At 42.8% G+C, this 17,730-nt stretch overlaps 1 protein-coding gene across 5 annotated transcripts in view; it reads right to left on the bottom strand.

The window, feature by feature from the left end:
* The window catches only part of FOXN3 (forkhead box N3), a 406,233-nt gene that overhangs the window by 14,213 nt on the left and 374,290 nt on the right, over positions 1-17,730 (bottom strand). For all 5 annotated transcript variants that reach the window (XM_068541804.1, XM_068541828.1, XM_068541837.1 and 2 more), the window contains one exon: positions 10,208-10,313. In XM_068541804.1, the coding sequence (XP_068397905.1) occupies positions 10,208-10,313 (106 nt within the window). The remainder of the gene's footprint in view (positions 1-10,207; positions 10,314-17,730) is intronic.

The following is a 17,730-nucleotide window of genomic DNA, read 5'->3' as shown; positions in this document are numbered from 1 at the left end:
AAAAGGTCTCAGATGCAAGAAAAAAAAAATAAGCAAAGAAAATGTAATCAAGTATTGACCAGACAATACAATAGAGTTGTACCTTGGTGTCTGTGGGGTTTTGGTTCCAGGGCCCCCACAGGTACCCAAATCTGCAAACGCTCAAGTCCCTTATATAAAATGGTATAGTATTTGCTTATAACCTACGCACATCCTCCCATACACTGCAAATCATCTCTAGATTACTGATAATGCCTAATACAATGTAAAAGCGATGTAAATAGCTGCTGGTGCACAGAGCAAACAAATTTTGATTTTTGGAACTTTCTGGAATTCTTTTTTTTCCCCGAATATTTTCTATCAGCAGTTGATTGAATCTATGGATGCAGAATCTGTGGATACAGAGGGCTGACTATAATAACAACTGACTTAAAGAAAACAAACAAACAAGAAACTGAAATAGAACTAAAGCCCTAGACAAATGTAGCATATCATCTGGGAGGTGGAGAGAACAGAACTTAAAGCATTCCAGGGGCCTTGTATTGATCAGGAGGTTAAAGATACTGATTAACTCTACACATTTTAAAATAATCATGTTAAAAGTTCTAGGATCAACACTAAAAGAAGAGAAAAATATATATAATTTCTAAACCATCAGAAGAGGGGAAAAAGGAATGAGGAGTGGAAGAATCATGATCAATTTAAAATCATGTTAGAAAGGAATCTGGAAAAGGGGGGACAAACAAATGCAAACTAAGAGGGTAGAAATAAATCCAAATATGTCATTTAAAATGGGCTAAAAATCTTCATTAAAAGGTAAAGATCATTTACACAGATTTTTTAAAAAGCCATATGCTGCTTATAAGAGATGAACCGAAAACATAAGGATTAAGAAAGGTTAAAAGTAAAAGGAGGAAAAACACTGTGCCATGCTGGTGTAGCTACATTAAAACCAGATAAGATAGATTTTTAAGGCAAAAACCATTATTACAGATAAAGAGAGTCATTAAACATTCATAAAGGTTCAATTCACCAGGAAGATATAACTGTTCTAAACATGGAGACCTCCAATAAGATAGCTTCAAAATACACCCCAAATTGGAAGAGCTATAAGGAGAAATGATCAAACCCACATCTCCTTCCCTCCCTCCTTCCTTCCCTCCACCACCCCCCTCCCAAGACACACACAGACATGGTTAATAGGTAGATTTGATCTAATAGACACACATAGAACATGTGCTCATAATGGAGAAGGTATATTATTTTGAAGCACACACAAAATATTTATAAAACCTGATATACACTACTAGACCACATAGCAAGTCTCCACAAATATCAAAAAAGCAGTACCTTACAGGTCAATTCTCTGACTACAATGCATTATAATTAATAATCAATGTCGAAGAGGTAACTAAAAGCAAAAATAAGAAATAACCACCTCCTCCTAGGTTTGAAAATTTAAAGACACACTTCTAAAAACATGTATGGGTCAAAGAAGGAATCAAAATGGAAATCAGAAAATACTTTGAACCTGTAACAATAATGAAAATAAAAGGTATCAAAACTTACAGATGCAACTAAGCAGTAGTTTGAAGGAAATTATAACCTTAAACTTTTATATAAAAAGAAGAAAAGTTTAAAATAAAAGTATCCAATCCAGACCACAACAACAAAAAAGAATAAGCTCAAAGAAAGAAAGGAAATTATAAAGTAGCAGAAATCGATGAAATAGAGAATAGATACAACCTTATGCCAACATCTTTGAAAACAGGTGAAATGGACAAATCCCTACAGTTACCAAAATGAATTTAAAAAGAAATAAAAAATAAGTTATACTATAATCATTAAAAAAATTAAATCAATAGTTAAAAATCACCCCACAAAGAAAACACCAGCTCCACAGTGTTTTGCAAGTAAGTTCCATCAAACATTAAGCAATAGATAATTCCAAGCTTACCTAATCTCAGAGAATCTAATAGCGAATACTCTTTAACTCATTATATGAGAATAATGAAATCCTGACACGAAAACTAGATAAAAATAGCACTAGAGAAACATGGACATGGACAAATACGCAACATTCATACATAAGATGTTAGCGTACCAACACTAGCAATATGTAAAAAATATAATGTATCATAAGCATATCAGAAATGCAGATTTTACTCAAAATTGGGAATTTATAATGTAATTCACCAAGTAAAAAACAATGAGAGAAAAAATTTATAGCTATCTTAAATGATGTAAACATTTCATTAATGAAATTCAACAACCATTTATGATAAAGTATCATAGCAAGCCAAAAATAGAAGGAATTTTTTTTGTTATGATAAAGTATATTTCCTAAAAAAACCTATAAGAAACATTCTATCAATTGTTCATCAATAACATAGCTCCCTTTAAAATAAGACACAATATAAAGATGTCTATTACCATTACTTTTACTCAGAGGTCCTAACTGCAATGGGACAGGAAAAATAAAAGATGTAAGAATTAGAAAAATCCACACCATTATTTATATAAGATATAATTTTATACATAGAAGAATCTACAGATAAATTATTAAAGTTACTAAGGCGGTTTATTTTATTTAGCAAGGTTGCTGGAAAAAATCAATATACAAATAATTAATTCCAGATGGATTATAGATTTAAATGAGTAGGAAAAACTTTTAAAATCTTTTAGAAAAAAACTATAGAAGACCATACGATCTTGGAACAGGGACCTTTTTAAAGACACTAGATTTCATTACAAAATGATTACTAAGCATGAAAATTAAGAGCTTCTGTTCATCAAAAGACATTATTATGGACTGTGAAATGACCATCCACAAACTTAGAAAAGTTATTAGCAACACATATAGTCAATAAAGGATTAATATCCAGAATATACAAAGAACTCCTACAAAGATAAGAAAAAGAGAAACAACCTGATAGAAAAATGAATAAAAATGTTGAGCAGGCAATCCATCAAAGAGCACATTCAAGCAGCCAATTAAATATATGAAGAACTGTGCAATATCTTTAGTAAGAAGGAAATGGAAATTAAAATGCAATGAGATACTGTCACATAGTCACTAGATTGGTTGAAATTGCAAAGTATGACAATTCCAAATGTCTGTGAAGATGAAGAGGAATGGGAAGTATCATACTCTGCTGGTAGGAGTGTAAATGGATACAAGCACTTTAGAGAACAATTTGTCATCGCCTGGTAAAGCTGAGCATGTTCATACCTTACAAACCAACAATTCCCACACCTGGACACGCATCTTAAATGAAACTGGAGACATGTATAGGAATTTCCATAGCAGCTTTGCTTGTAACAGCCAAGAACTATAAACAATTCAAATGTCTTTAAAAAAATTGTGGTATAGCCACATAGTGGAATATTATACAGCCATGAAAATCATCATCAGTTACAACTATATGCAGCAAACCAAATAAACTTAATAATGAATAAAAAGAGCAAGTTGGAAAGAAGACACATAGTATCATTCTAGTTATATAAAACTCAAAACCAAGCAAAACTAAATATAGTATTTACAGATATCAAAAATACTTTTAGAAACCTAGGAATAGTAAATACAAAATTTGGGATTATGGTTATCTTTCAGATAGCAGGTGCAGGGGCCTCTGATGCTTGCTCCAGCTGGGTAGCCCTTGCCAGGAAGCATATGGGTTCAACTCCAGAACTTCTGTCTCAGTGGTCACCTCCAGGGCGGGGGCAGGAAGGAGCACAATTTTCTCCCATGAGCTGCAAATTGTCCCCTTAAAAGACTGAGGTAAATGTGACTCCCTCTCTGTACTAGATCGCAGAACACAACAGGAATGATCCTAAAACTCTCCTCTATGAACCGTTTTGCATTTGGCACAGTTCTGCATACCGGGAGAGCAGAGGATTTTTAGATACAATAGGAAAAGCCGCCTGGACTTTCAAACTAATGCCATTGATTTGAAAACATGAGGAGCAGCTCCAGAACGCTGATCAAATTTTAAACAGGGAACTTGCTGGTCATTGTTTAGATTTCTGGACCAGAAGAGACAGAAGTCAAGACAAAAAGCTGAGCCGGCAGCCGAGTAGGAACTCCTGTGCATCCTTTGTCCTCCTGGTATTGTTTTTTCCTTTTCCCTTTAACCGCTCCCTGTAGTAATATTTCCTCCTCTCCTTCCCACCACTAAGCATAACCTAATACTGAGTTTTAGAATTGCCTTCAAAGACCATGGTTTCAGAAGATAAAATCTGACAGGTACTTGGTTTTTTAAAAACAAAACAAAATACAATACAAAAGAAAAAGATCAGTGGCAAACTTTCCCTCCAGTTGTATAACTGGTCCCCACCCTATCTTAAAACTGAAGGTTGCAGGCTTCCTAAACTCCTGTGACAAACATCTTCTCCAAGGGAAAGACAAAGAGAATGATGAGGAGTAGATCTAAAGCTGATACACAGGTTTTCCTGGTGACTCTATATTGATAGGACCTTATGTATTAATCTTTTGTATGTATAGAACCATTAATTTCTGACTTGCTTCCTGTTCCACGGGAAGTAGAGTTTTCACTTGAGGTTCTTAGAGATCCAAATAAAATTAAGCAGTCTTAGGTGCTGATCAAATGAAACTTCCTTATAATTTTACAACATGCTATGGTTTAGACTACTGTCATGACTCCTCAAAACCATGGCTTTGCCACAAATGTGCACTGTCCTCAAGGTGGCACAGAAGCCCAATCTAAAGCCTTTTCTGGGGTTTGGGACTGAGCTTCAGGTACCCAGAAAGGGGACCTGGGAAGGTCTGTGGAGGGCAGGTTGGATGAATCCATAAGGCTCTCCCCATTACTCATTTCATTTTTTTTCCTTTTTAAAAGTTTGTGATAAAATACACAAACAAAAAACCTTACCATCTTAACCTTTTTGAAGCATACAGTTCAGTGGCATTAAATACATTCATAACATTGTGCAGGCATCCCCACCATCCATCTCCAGAACCCTTCATCTTGTAAAATTGTAACTCTGTCCCCATTAAACAATTTACCCCCCCATTCCCTCTCCCCATAGTTACTGGCAACTACCATTCTACATTCTCTCTCTATGAATCAGACTACTCTAGGTACCTCATATAGGTGGAATCATACAGTATTTGTCTTTGTGAGTGTCTTATTTCACTTAACATAAATGTCCTCAAGGTTCGTCCATATTGTAGCATGTATCAGAACTTCCTTCCATTTTAAGGCTGAATATTCTATTGTGTATATATATACCACATTTTGCTTGTTTGTTCATCTGCTGATGGACTCTTGAGTTGCTTACACGTTTTAGCTACTGTGTGAATAATCCTGCTACAAACACGGATGTACAAATATCTCTTTGAGAACCTGCTTTCAGTTCTTTTGGGTATATACCCAGGAGTGGAACTGGTGGATCATATGTTAGTCACTATTTTTAATTTTTGGAGGACTGCCATCCTGTTTTCCACAGTGCCTGCATCATTTTACAACCCTACCAACAGTGCTCAAGGGTTCCAATTTTTCCACACCCTTGGCAACACTTGTTATTTTCTGTTTTCTTGATAGTGCCATCCTAATGGGGGTTAAGTGGTATCTCACTGTAGTTTTGATTTGCATTTCCCTAATGATTAGTGATGTTGAGCATTTTTTTATGTGCTTATTGATTACTTGTGTATCTTCTTTGGACATAAGTCTGTTCAAGTCCTTTCCCATTTATGAATAGGGTTGTTTGTTTTTCTAATTATTTATTTATTGAACACCTGTATAATGTTTACTGTGCGCCAGGCATGTAACTGTGTGTTAATCCTAGTAACTCATGAGGCAGGTGCTGGTTTTCTCGTGAGAAGCCCAGGTACACCTGGCCCAAGGTCACATAGCTGCAGGCTATGGGCCCAGGAAACTTGGTTCCCAAGTTCATGCATGCAATTTCTGGGCTCTCTTGACATATGAAGGATGGCCCTCCCACCAGTTCTCTCTCAATCCTCTGGCAAGCCCTGGACATTTAATTTTTCTCTGCCACCTGAGAGGTCACTTGGGGTCAAAAAGTCTTAAGAGTTGAAAACAAGGTGGCTCAGACCCAGGAGATTGCTATGGCCTGTACCTGGGAAGCAGCCCATAATTCTATGAATGTAAGAAATCTTATGCTCCCATTTCCCAAGAGTTCCAGAAACAGTTCTTCTTGGACTAGAATTGTTTGTCCCATTCAGTGTATTCTCTGCAAGGAATTTCACTGGACAAGCAGCAGAAGACACGGGCATAAAACTATGAGACGTGGGAGCAGTTATTTTGAGGATAATGTGTCTTGAGGAGTCTCTGCCCAAGCAAATTTAAAAATAAGCAGGTTTCCAATGTCTAAGGATGGGCCGATCCCTGAGGTTATTGAGTAAAAAGTCAACACTGTAAAGTCAATTATACTATTGACAGATACTCTTACAAGGAGATTACACATCATAATTATATGCAAAGGAACCCAGCAAATACAAGCTGTGTAATGATCAGCTAATAAAAGTAACACTTCATCTATGTCAATAACAGTTTCAGAGTTAAGACAAACAAACATGGCCTTTGCCACTCAATGGAGGAAAAAAAAAATCCCTGAAAGACAAATATTTTCACTTAAGGAGAAGTTGCTTAGACTCACACAGAAAACCTGTCACACAAAGCAGAGTAGGAATCAGGTCTTCAGGGGGTGCTAATGACTTTCTGGCCCTCCTGCCAGCCCCAGCTGAACTGATGGGGGCAGCAACCCCTGTAAACATGTGAACACCCCCAGGGACCCTTGGTCACTGCCATGTGGTCTGGCGGATGACGTTTGCTGTTGTTCTATTCTCTGCTGGACTGTTTTCCCTTTAACCTTAGTTGAATTTAGGTTCAACTGACACTTGGCCAAATTAAAAAAAATTGCAATTGCAATGAATGTGAAAAAGCAAAACAAGATCCCCCCCTCCCCTCCAAACGCTTTTTAATCGGTTTTACACAGTCTCCTGCAAATACCCACCCAGCTATGTTTATGTTCATTTTTCCGGAAAGTGTCACACTGCCTCCTATTTGGGCCATAAAGAGGGCAAAGGTATTATAAGCAAGGGTCCCTGATCTTCCAGAGCCTGTGACATTCCTCTCCCTAATGTCTCTTAAACTGAGGTGGAAAGTGCAGAATTGGTATTTGGATAATGGACTGCTAATGCACAATGGTTTTCTTTATCTCTATTTATGCAACTGGGAACTTGTTTCTGCAAACGGCGGTTGTACATTTCACTGAAATGATTCTGCTTAAACCTCCTGTGATGTTGAGGAAGGTCACCCTTCGACTATGAGTGCTTTTGTAGGGGGACAGACGTTATGAAGCTATTGTCACTCAGCCCCAATCCCAGCCTACTGTAGTGTGTCGTAAGCTGGGGCAGACTGGGCTGGGCGAGCCACATTTCTGCAGCACTCCTGGCTCTGCCTTCGAGAGACTGGGAAGGGGGTGGAGGAAGAGGGGACACGCTCCTTCCTGTTCCTGCATCACCCCAGCAATGCCCCTTCCCCTCTGCAGCGCCAGTTCATTCCTATAGTAGCTACTGAATCCAGTTTGCGATTCTTCCAATGCTGGAGACCCAACTTCTTCACGTTCCCTGAGAGGTACGTGTATCAGCAGGAGCTTTCTCCTTAGAGATGCCTCTGGTCCTTCCACGGGCCCCTCCTCTGAGCTCAGAGATTCCAGCCCAGCTCAGTGGTACCTCCTAAGAGGTCTGGATCCCAGCCCCAGCCCCTCCTCTGAGGTCTGAGGTCCAGCTTTGAGGGGCAGTCATTCCAACCTCACCCGAGGGCACGTGGCTGCTTCCTACAACTGTTTCCTCCGTGACACCCTGAGTTCTCTGTTACCCTTCCAGTTGCCTGGTTAATAACTTTCTACCTGGTTAACGGTTCTTTATTTTGAAGTCTCTCTGTTCGAGTACCTAGTGTGGCTTCTGTCTCCCAACTGGATCTGACTGATGCATAGGTCTAGCCCTGAACCTGTTTGTGGTCTTTTACTGTGGAAGGAGCCTAGGTGAGGCTCTGGCTGGACTGCATGAGTAGCAACTCTTTTACCAGAAACAAGACATCATTGTTTTGCTGTAGTGCTATGTTCTCTTCTAAACAGAACATAAAAAAAAATTATATTTTACATAATGCTTCTAGAGGCTAATCAGTAAATTTTTGCAATAATATATGCCATGAGGGTAATAATTAAAATTAGGAATTAAAATTAGGAGCAGCTCCTGCTGAAGGGCCAGCCCGGTCTCAGGCTTCCCTTCGCTCTGCCTGGCTCTTCCCTTCTCTGAGGGAATGGCTCGCATGGAGAGCTTCGTTTGCTTTCAAAGGCACTGAAAGGATGCTGAAGACCACAAACGGAAAGTCTGTACCTAGCATCTGCTCAGGAAAGTAGATTGTTACTCCCCGTGAGAACAGTCTACGGTCTCAAAGTCTTCTCAACCAAAAAGGTAAACTAGGAGGTTAGGCAGAAACAATTTTAAGCAAGAATGGAAAACAGAATGTCTCTCTCATAATGTGAGGCCAAGGCATGGATATCTTGGCTTCATGGAAGAGGCTTACCATTTATGAATTCAATTACTGATCTCAGGGTATCTAAGAAAAATATGGGAGAAGTACAAGAAAAAGAACCTTCCCATACACTTTTGGAAGGTATCACCATGTCTGCTTAATAGAAATGATAAGTGGTTTTTATCATTCTATGACTATTCTAATTCCTACCATCTTTCCTCCTTAGTAGGTTCCAAATGCCAGCGCCTGCCCTGAAGATTAAGGACTTCCATCCCGGCAAATGTACTTGGTTTGCTGGGAGGATTAAAAGACACAAGTGAGTGGAGAATCTCCACATGGTTGATTCACATCAGGGAGCTCGACCCTGCATGTCCCTCAGGGCCCAGTTAACAGACTTCCTGGGATGGTTTCCTTTGGGACATGAAACACTATGAAAGCAAAATGGCCATTAGGTGTGAACTTGATCCAAAAGTGCAGGAAAGACGCTAGAAGGCGATGCTGTGAAGGGATGCAGCTCAGCGTGGCGGGCCTTTTCTAAACAAGCAGCTGTGCAACATGCAATGAAACATCAGCCAAGTGAGTGAGACCCAGCCCGTGTCCTCAGCCAGCAAACCACAGAGGACAGGGGGACACACACACACAGAGGGTCACTCATCAAAGGGTCACAACCAAAGCATGGGCTTATGGGTTCCAAGAAAAGAGAAATTAATCTGATGTTGGCTCAGAGGCCTGTGCAGAAAAGCTTTGTGAAGGAATCATTTTTGTGATGGGCCATGAAGGATATGCTGCCGTGTATATGGAGTCTGAGGGAAATCGACAGAGAGGAAACTGTATGAATAAGATGGGCAAACACTGGATGTATGTGGAGAACTAATTTGGCTCAAGGAGATGGGAGGACCAGGGGGACATCAGGGTGATGTGGTGGGAGCCAAGGAGGATGCTTTTGCAGACAGCTGGAGAGGCACATTTTAGGAAATCAGTCTGGCGATGGTTGATGGGTGGGCGAGGGCGGGCAGAGAAGCAGCAAGGAATAGGAGGAAGGCATTCAAACTGGTGCGTGTGAGGCTTCCAAGCTAGCGACAGACCCTACTCTGGGGCTGGCAGAGGAGGTGAGAAGGATGGAGGAAAGAAATTTCCCAAGGAAGAGTTCATGTGGTTTGGCAACTGACTGGATTCTCAGAAGCAGAGGACTGATGCCACCTGGTATTTATACATCACTTACCAAAGCACTTTTCACACGTGATTTTTTGCATGTGAGTTTCATTGCAACCCTTCCCAGGACTCAGAGGATTTCATGGATGAGGGAACTGAGGCCCAGAGAGGTCAGACATCCACCCAAAGTCAAAGGACTGGGAAGTGACAGGGCTAAGTCTAGAGGTCGACCAGCTAGCTTAGAATCTAATGACTAACTTGCCCACCATTTCCTTCTGTTCACCTTACCCCACCTTTTTAGAATAAAATAACTTAGTTTCATCTGTCTTCATTTCATCTGCAAAGAGACCAGGATAATTTGATGGCCCAAGAAGGAGAAGTTGGCACTTGGATTGGGGTCCCTGGGAGCTACTTTAACTTTTTCGAACACCCAAACTACTTCTGTCTTTACTACTTACAGGCTGGTCTTCTCCATGCCCTCGAGTAGCCCCTTGGGACACACAATGTCCTTCCCACTCCTCAGGTGGGCTTTGCCCAGCAAGCTTCTCCCTTACCTCACGGCTGCTGTCATTCCAATGGGAGTGATTGGCAATGGCCGGACTCCAGGAAACAGGCCTCGGCTCAGAACCCGCGTTCCGTTTTGTATCACTCCTGGAGGAACTGAAAGAGCAAAAAGGGAAAAGACACCACACATGAATCCAACTGTGAGGATTTCTGTTCTGAGTCAGAAATTTTGGATACACCAGAGAACGAGAGAGAGAGAGACAGAGAGAGAGAGAGAAGGGAGAAAGAGATAGTCATAGGTACCTAGAGCAAGCAGAGACAGAGAAACACATACACACACACACACACACACAGGGAGACAGATACAGAAAAAAACACCATGAGAGCGAGACAGAAAGAGAGAAAGACACCACACCTCAAGAAAGAGATCTAGTCAGCCAAGTCAGACCAATAGCTTATTATTGATGCCTTGTTGGGGGAAAAAAAAAAAACAAAGATATGTTTTAAAAAGTGGGCTTCAAATATTATTTTCTTGCATTTATTAAATATAATCTTTTATCTCTAGTCAGACCCTAAAAAGATCTTAAGAACCTGACACCACCTGACAGCAGATGACCAAACAAAAGCATTTCCTCATGCTTCACTGTTCATGGTCAGAATTGGGAGCATCTTTCCAAGTGTCCTTAATCCAGCAAGGGAAAAAGACCGCCAGAAGAACAGCAGAGCTGATTTTACAAACTACTCAGCACCTCAGCGCTCACAACACCATCTCATCATCTCATAACCCTCACAACCATCTCTGTTGGGAGTGAAGGGCTGTCAGTGGCGTGGATCTGGCTTCTGCCTCAGAATCACACAGCCCACTCTGGAGGGCCTGCCTTCCTCCGTCCCAGAAGCTTCCTCTAAGCAAATCTCCTGCGAGCTCTGTCACCATCCCATGGTCTCCTAAATGCACTCATCCCTGGATTAATCCTAAGCCAACCTTTCACGCCAGTGACCATCAGATACTGCCCATGCCGCATACAAACTCACGGTGGCCTTTCATGAATCTGAGTGTTTACAGAAGAGGGGAACCATAGGAAATCCCTGATGTTCGATCTTTTTTGACCTCCCAAACAGCAGTTTCTTCTGGTTCAAGCTAATATTCTTACTGCATCATCAACACTCCTCCGTGTGTGTATACGGGGCCAAGCATGCGTCCGTCTATGGGGCCAGGCATGCATCCTGTGTGAGCACACTGACGGAGGGCTTATACACCCGGGGGGTTTTTTGTTTTTTTTTTTTAAATCTTTTTTTTTTTTTAATTTATTTATTTATGGCTGTGTTGGGTCTTTGTTTCTGCACGAGGGCTTTCTCTAGTTGCGGCAAGCGGGGGCCACGCTTCATCGCGGTGCGCAGGCCTCTCACTATCGCGGCCTCTCCTATTGCGGAGCACAGGCTCCAGACGCGCAGGCTCAGTAATTGTGGCTCACGGGCCTAGTCGCTCCGCGGCATGTGGGATCTTCCCAGACCAGGGCCCGAACCCGTGTCCCCTGCATTGGCAGGCAGATTCTCAACCACTGCGCCACCAGGGAAGTCCTACACCTGGGTTTTAATCTTAGTTCTTCTGGCAGGACTCCATGCAAGCTCACGGAATCTCTGTGTCCCTCTTTGAACGGTGTTCTCTAAGACCCCGTCCGCTGCCAGCATCCTAAAGAGTCCCCGGAGCTCTGGCTGTGTTCACGTAGCCCCTGGCACAGTCTCATCCGGGGGCAAGGTGGACAAATTGTGCTTTCTCAAACAAACACCTTACCAAAAAGACTCTAGAAAATCATACCTTCAAAAATAAAAACCACTCTGGATATTAAGTTTTTAAAGCTGATATTATTTGTGTAGAATAACTACTTTTCCCAAAATTCGCAGTATATACTTTTTACTCCTATCATTTTCAGGTCTCTAAGAGCACATTTACTTAAATATTCTGAACCTTTAGTCAGGTCTTTCACGTAGGATGAATGTCCACTCTGGAATATGGGATTAAGTTATAGACCGATTTCTTGGGCATTCTGTAGCTCCTGCTAATATTTTTTGCCATGTCTCATCCAGGTTTGTGTAAGGCCCTAGTTATTACTAGGTTTTATAAAAGGTGGGATGGGAGACAAAATTGAAACCAGTGCCTGAAGTCAGTACTACTAGTGCAGTCGGGGTTCCAGAATCCCCTGTCTCTTCCCGTATTTAATTATGAAGGTAGGTTGAACTAGATCAGGAATTCCTACCCATCCCATACTATCAGCCTGATTTCAGATATTAGATCATCTGAGGCAGGGGACTCACCAGGTATCTTAAAAGCATGAAACCTGTTATGATGTGATATTGCAGCTATTATCATAGTTTGCCCAGTTGATGAGTTTTCTAGAACTCTAGAAGAGTGTCGAGAATTTATATTTACCTGAATTATTCCTATAAAGCTACAAGACAGTGTGGTATTGGTGTAAGTGCAGAAATATAGATCAATGGAACAAAACAGAGTCCAGAAATAGACTCGTGTGTGTGGTCAACTGATTCTTTGACAAAAAATATGCAGACAACACAGTGGGGGAAAAGAGAGAACAATCAGAGATCCATTTGGAAAAAAATGAACCTCGGTCCTAACCTCATACCATTAGGAAAATTAATTAGAAATGGATCATAGACCTAAACATAAGCACTGAAACTATGAAACTTCTAGAAGAAAATGCCAATAATTTCTGTGGGCAGACATATGTAAAGACCAGTAGAACTATGGAGTTTGTAGACAGATGCTTCAGGTTGCTTGAAAAGATAGGTGTTTTTGGTTTGTCTCTCTGTTTTGGGGATCGTGGGAAAGGGTTTTTCAATTATTTTGCTGTACGGTACTCTCCTCAAAATGGTCAGATGACCACAGGTTCAGTTTAATTCTGATAAACTACTTAATATATCAGTCACTAGGGATCTCATCTAGAACAGCAAGCAAATCAGATAGAATGGTACCCCCCCCAAAACTTAAATATTTATTTATACCATGGTTATAATTCTCACCAGTAAAAATTATTACAGTCCCATATACAGATTGTATCAATTAATGGATTAAATTACCAACTACCTGCCTATGTATGAGATGAAGGGGACACAGGGTCCCCACAGTTAAGTGGGACAGATAGAAAACTGAAGAGGCAATGAAAATATACTATGGCAAGTGCTAGGGCAGGGGGCCTATAGGCATGAAAGATGGAGACACCTAACCCAAAGAAAAACTATCTGGGAAGCCTTCCTGTAGGAAGTGCCATCTAAGTTGGGATTCAAAGGCACAAACCAGGCCTAGAAGTGATAAAAATCACAATGTGCACAAGAACTAAAAAGTAATTTTGATAAAGCACATAATCCTAGCAGGAATGAGATGCCTTTGGACTTCATCCCATGGATATTGGGAAAACCATTAAAGGGTTTTGAGCAAGGAAGTGGTCTGCAGCACAGTGGCTGAGAGCCAGACTCTGGTGTTTCCCATCTGTGTCCTTTACTGCCTGTGTCCCCTGACAAGCTACTTAAGTAAGAAGGGGACAAATGGTATTTATCACACAGAGTATTTAGAGATTTCACTGACTTAATAAAGGCATTGCTATTTTTTTTTTTTTTTAAATTTATTTATTTATTTATTTATTTATGGCTGTGTTGGGTCTTCGTTTCTGTGCGAGGGCTTTCTCTAGTTGTGGCAAGCGGGGGCCACTCTTCAGCGCGGTGCGCGGGCCTCTCACTATCGCGGCCTCTCTTGTTGCGGAGCACAGGCTCCAGACGCGCAGGCTCAGTAGTTGTGGCTCACGGGCCCAGTTGCTCCGCGGCATGTGGGATCTTCCCAGACCAGGGCTCGAACCCGTGTTCCCTGCATTAGCAGGCTGATTCTCAACCACTGCGCCACCAAGGAAGCCCGGCATTGCTATTTTGAAAATACACGTTAGTCATCAATCCCCTCATCATCATCATCATCATCATCATCATCAACACGCTCACCATTCCCAGAGCAATCCTGGGGTGGCCTGTGCTGTCTCCAGTCCAGGTGAGATGAAAGCCCATAAGAATGGGTAAAGACAAAACCAGACCGTATTGGAAGACCTTGACCATCTTTCTGGTCACAGACTTAGCCGGAAGAGCAACCACTGCTCTCACGGCACTTCCGTTCTCCTTGAACAAATCATGTCAGAGTCACCATTTTGGCAAAAACACCGGAACCACCTAAAATCCTGGGACAAAGACTAGGGAGCCCTGGAAAGTGAAGAGGGCGGATGAGAGTCATGGAGCACGCATTCCCCTGGCCTCTGGTGCGGCCACGGAATCACCTGCCAGTCAAAGGAGAAATGCAGCCCCACTTTTTCTTTTGCCCAGAGTCCTCTGCCCAAGTGCCTAGAACCTCTAAGCACCAGGGGCGCACCTGGCATGAAGGGAAACAGAGAAAGGAAGCCAGCCCTCACTGAGCACCTACTGGAGACTGGGTTCTTTTGACTCTCTTGTCTCGTTTAAGCTTCAGGGAAGAAGCCTCCTGCATGGTTACAAGTCATGGGGCCACATGGCCTCCGTTCAAAGTCTTGCCCCACCACTAGCTCTGTGGCTTTGGGCAAGTGCCTTACCCTTTCTGTGCCTCAGTTTCCTCACCTGTAAAGCAGGCATAAACATACCTCAGAGGATCATTTTGAAGATTAAACAAGACAAAGTACACAAATTGCTAGCTCAGTGGCTGGCCCGTTATATAAGCTCATCATCACCGTCATCACCATGTTCATCCTTCCACCATCCCATCTCACCGCAATGGCATCTTCTTACTAATTACCTCTGAGGCATAGGACCTAACGGGGTCAGGACATGGGGAAATTCTTTCAGCCTATTATTATGCTTTTTGTAGCTCTCCCTAACTCTGCACTCACCCCTGAAAACATCTTCCTGGTTAATGAACTGTATTCACTTCAAAGAGAATCTCACGGACGGAGCTATCCCACAGCATTAAAAGGTTTTCCCTGAGCTATTTTCTGAACCTCGCAAGACTTCCGGTGTGCAAACTAGGCTCTTCTTCTGAATCCTGGAGCTCGTTCTCAAATGAGCTGCCATTGAACGCTGCCTCGGCCAAACCCGGCATTTCCCAGTCCTCATCACCGGCAGTGCTCCTCACGTGGGGCGGGCGGGTGTGCTCCTCTCTGCTCACAGGCTGCCAGGAGCCAGCTGTGACACTTAACTGCCCTCCCATCTTTTCTCCTTTCTGTCTCCATCCCCAAGTGTCAAGAATGTGGCTTTTGAAAGATGAATCACAGCCAGTCTAAAATGTCTGAGAAAGGTATTCTGAGGTCCCTATTGCATGGATTTTTTGAGTCTGGGATCTGGAGGAACACGAGTCCACCACTCCTCAGTCCTTTTCCTATCAGCACATCGACTTCCTTTCATTTCCTTTGCATTTCCCTCAACGTATTTCAAAGCATGTAAACCCCAGTGCACCCCACCCAATGTGCTGAAAGTATACCTAGGCTCCAGCTAGAGAAGAGATGTCATAAGAAACTGGACATTCAAAATCAACCTTAAACTCGGATTTGTGGCTCTTACTAAATCAACTATACTCCAACAAAAATTAAAAAAGAAAAAAAAAAGCACAGGCCTCCAGCATCATCCCTTTCTGTTAGATCAGTTAAATATTTGGCTCTTCACAGGGAACTCTGCCCAATACTCTGTAACAACCTAAATGGGAAAAGAATTAGAAAAAGAATAGATACATGTATATGTATAACTGAACCACTTTGCTGTACACCTGAAACTAACACAACATTGTTAATCAACTCTACTCCAGTATAAAATAAAAAAATTTTTAAATGGCTTTTATAGGAGAGAAGACATACATCTGAGACTCTCAAATCCTGGGATGAGGGGCTAAGGACATCAGCACCAGGGCTCCCAGCTGATTGACCACTTTATCTTAAGTTATACAATGACCCTAAACTTTCTTACTTTTAACCAGCAAGAAAGCAACCCTTACACACACACACACACACACACACACACACACACACACACACACACACAGAGTCCAATCAAGCAGCACCGCTCACTGTGATCTAAATGTGGTCGTCTCCAGAACCTAAAAAGAAAAAGTTGAAGACACAAGAGAAACTTTCCTGCATGCTCCGCCCCCCCTCAGCTCCGCCCCATCCTGGCTTCCCCAGCTTCCCTCCTGATGCTCAGTTTCCTTGATTTTCACAGCTTGTGAAAGTAACCCCTGCGCTCCTGCTGCTGCCTTTGGAGAGCAGCCCTGGCTAAGCTACCAGAGGCCATAAGCTGAGCAGCAGGTGATTCCGATAATCCTTCCCTTTCCTAAAATTGGCCTTTCCACCTGCTTACTTGGAAAGGTGCTGGGGAGGGGGCTGAGAGAGGGGAGCCTGCTTCCTGGTTGCCCTTCTTCGCCGGTGGCTGGTGCATCCACACATATCCTAGTTCTGGGGAGGGGGATGCAGAACTCCGCCTCCCCCCTCCGTCCCATTTTGTTGTTTTGTTTATTACCTAGAGTTCCTCTCTGGAACATTCCAACCAGGGATCATGCAAGCCTTTGAAGATGAGTAATGGTGATCTGACTTCTCCTGACTTAATAACAATTCCTCCACTGGGGTTAAAGAGGACTCACAGGGCTTGTCGAAGGGGAACTGCAAAGCAGGTATTTAAGTAGACTCTAGAAGCTGGAATTAGTCTACACAGCCACTTTTTATTGGGGGGGGGGAGGGTAGGTGGATGGACTTGACTAGAAGCATAATCCAAAGTTCAAGAGATAAGGAGGAAGCAGTGTCCTGCTTGGATTTTTCTGGAAGTCCTGTTTTACAGAGCACCTGAGACACGATGGTACACCTTGTAGAATGTTCCCCATACTGCAATCTGGGAAAGTCTGAGAAAGATAACATTACCGCTGGTGCTACCAGAGGAGACAAAATGCGGTGGCCTGAGGTTTTGATTAGATGTGCACTGCTGCCTCACCGAAAGAGAAGCATCAGAGCACAGGGAGGGGCTGAGGGGACCCACAGGGAGTCCAGCTCAAGCAACACAGGGTGCAGTGGGCACCCCTGGGGCAGGATCGGGTCCCCCCAAGATAAGGGTCTTGGCTGACTGGGGTTCTTGTCAACTTCTGGAGAAGTTTCCTTTGTATGACCTATTCAGCTCAGACCCAGACTGAGGCCAGTCTGCACCGAGCTAGCTGTGCAGATGCTGAGCAGGGAGGATGAGTGGAAAAGACCTAAGTGGCTGCCACCTGGTGACCTGAAGTGGACTGGCTACGAAGGGCGATGACAAAGGAAAAGGCTTTCAAACCATCCAGGACAGCCTCCGACTGCTGGGAGTGCCGGTGGCAGACAGACTAGGTTGGTGGCCGGTGGCCCCCATTCAAAGACGGGCATCACACAGCCCGGGAGGTGAAAACAAGGGGCTATAAATAGCAGCACACGAGAAAGCTCTATAAACAGAGCCCAGCCACGGAGCAGCATGGGGGAGGACACAGGCAGGCTCCGTGCAGACAGGAACCCACGCTCCCCACGCGTGGGCAGTGGCAGGACCCCCGAACCTG

Source organism: Eschrichtius robustus, chromosome 1 (genome assembly GCF_028021215.1).
Source record: "Eschrichtius robustus isolate mEscRob2 chromosome 1, mEscRob2.pri, whole genome shotgun sequence".
NCBI lineage: Eukaryota > Metazoa > Chordata > Mammalia > Artiodactyla > Eschrichtiidae > Eschrichtius > Eschrichtius robustus.
This window is presented reverse-complemented; position numbering and strand designations above follow the sequence as displayed.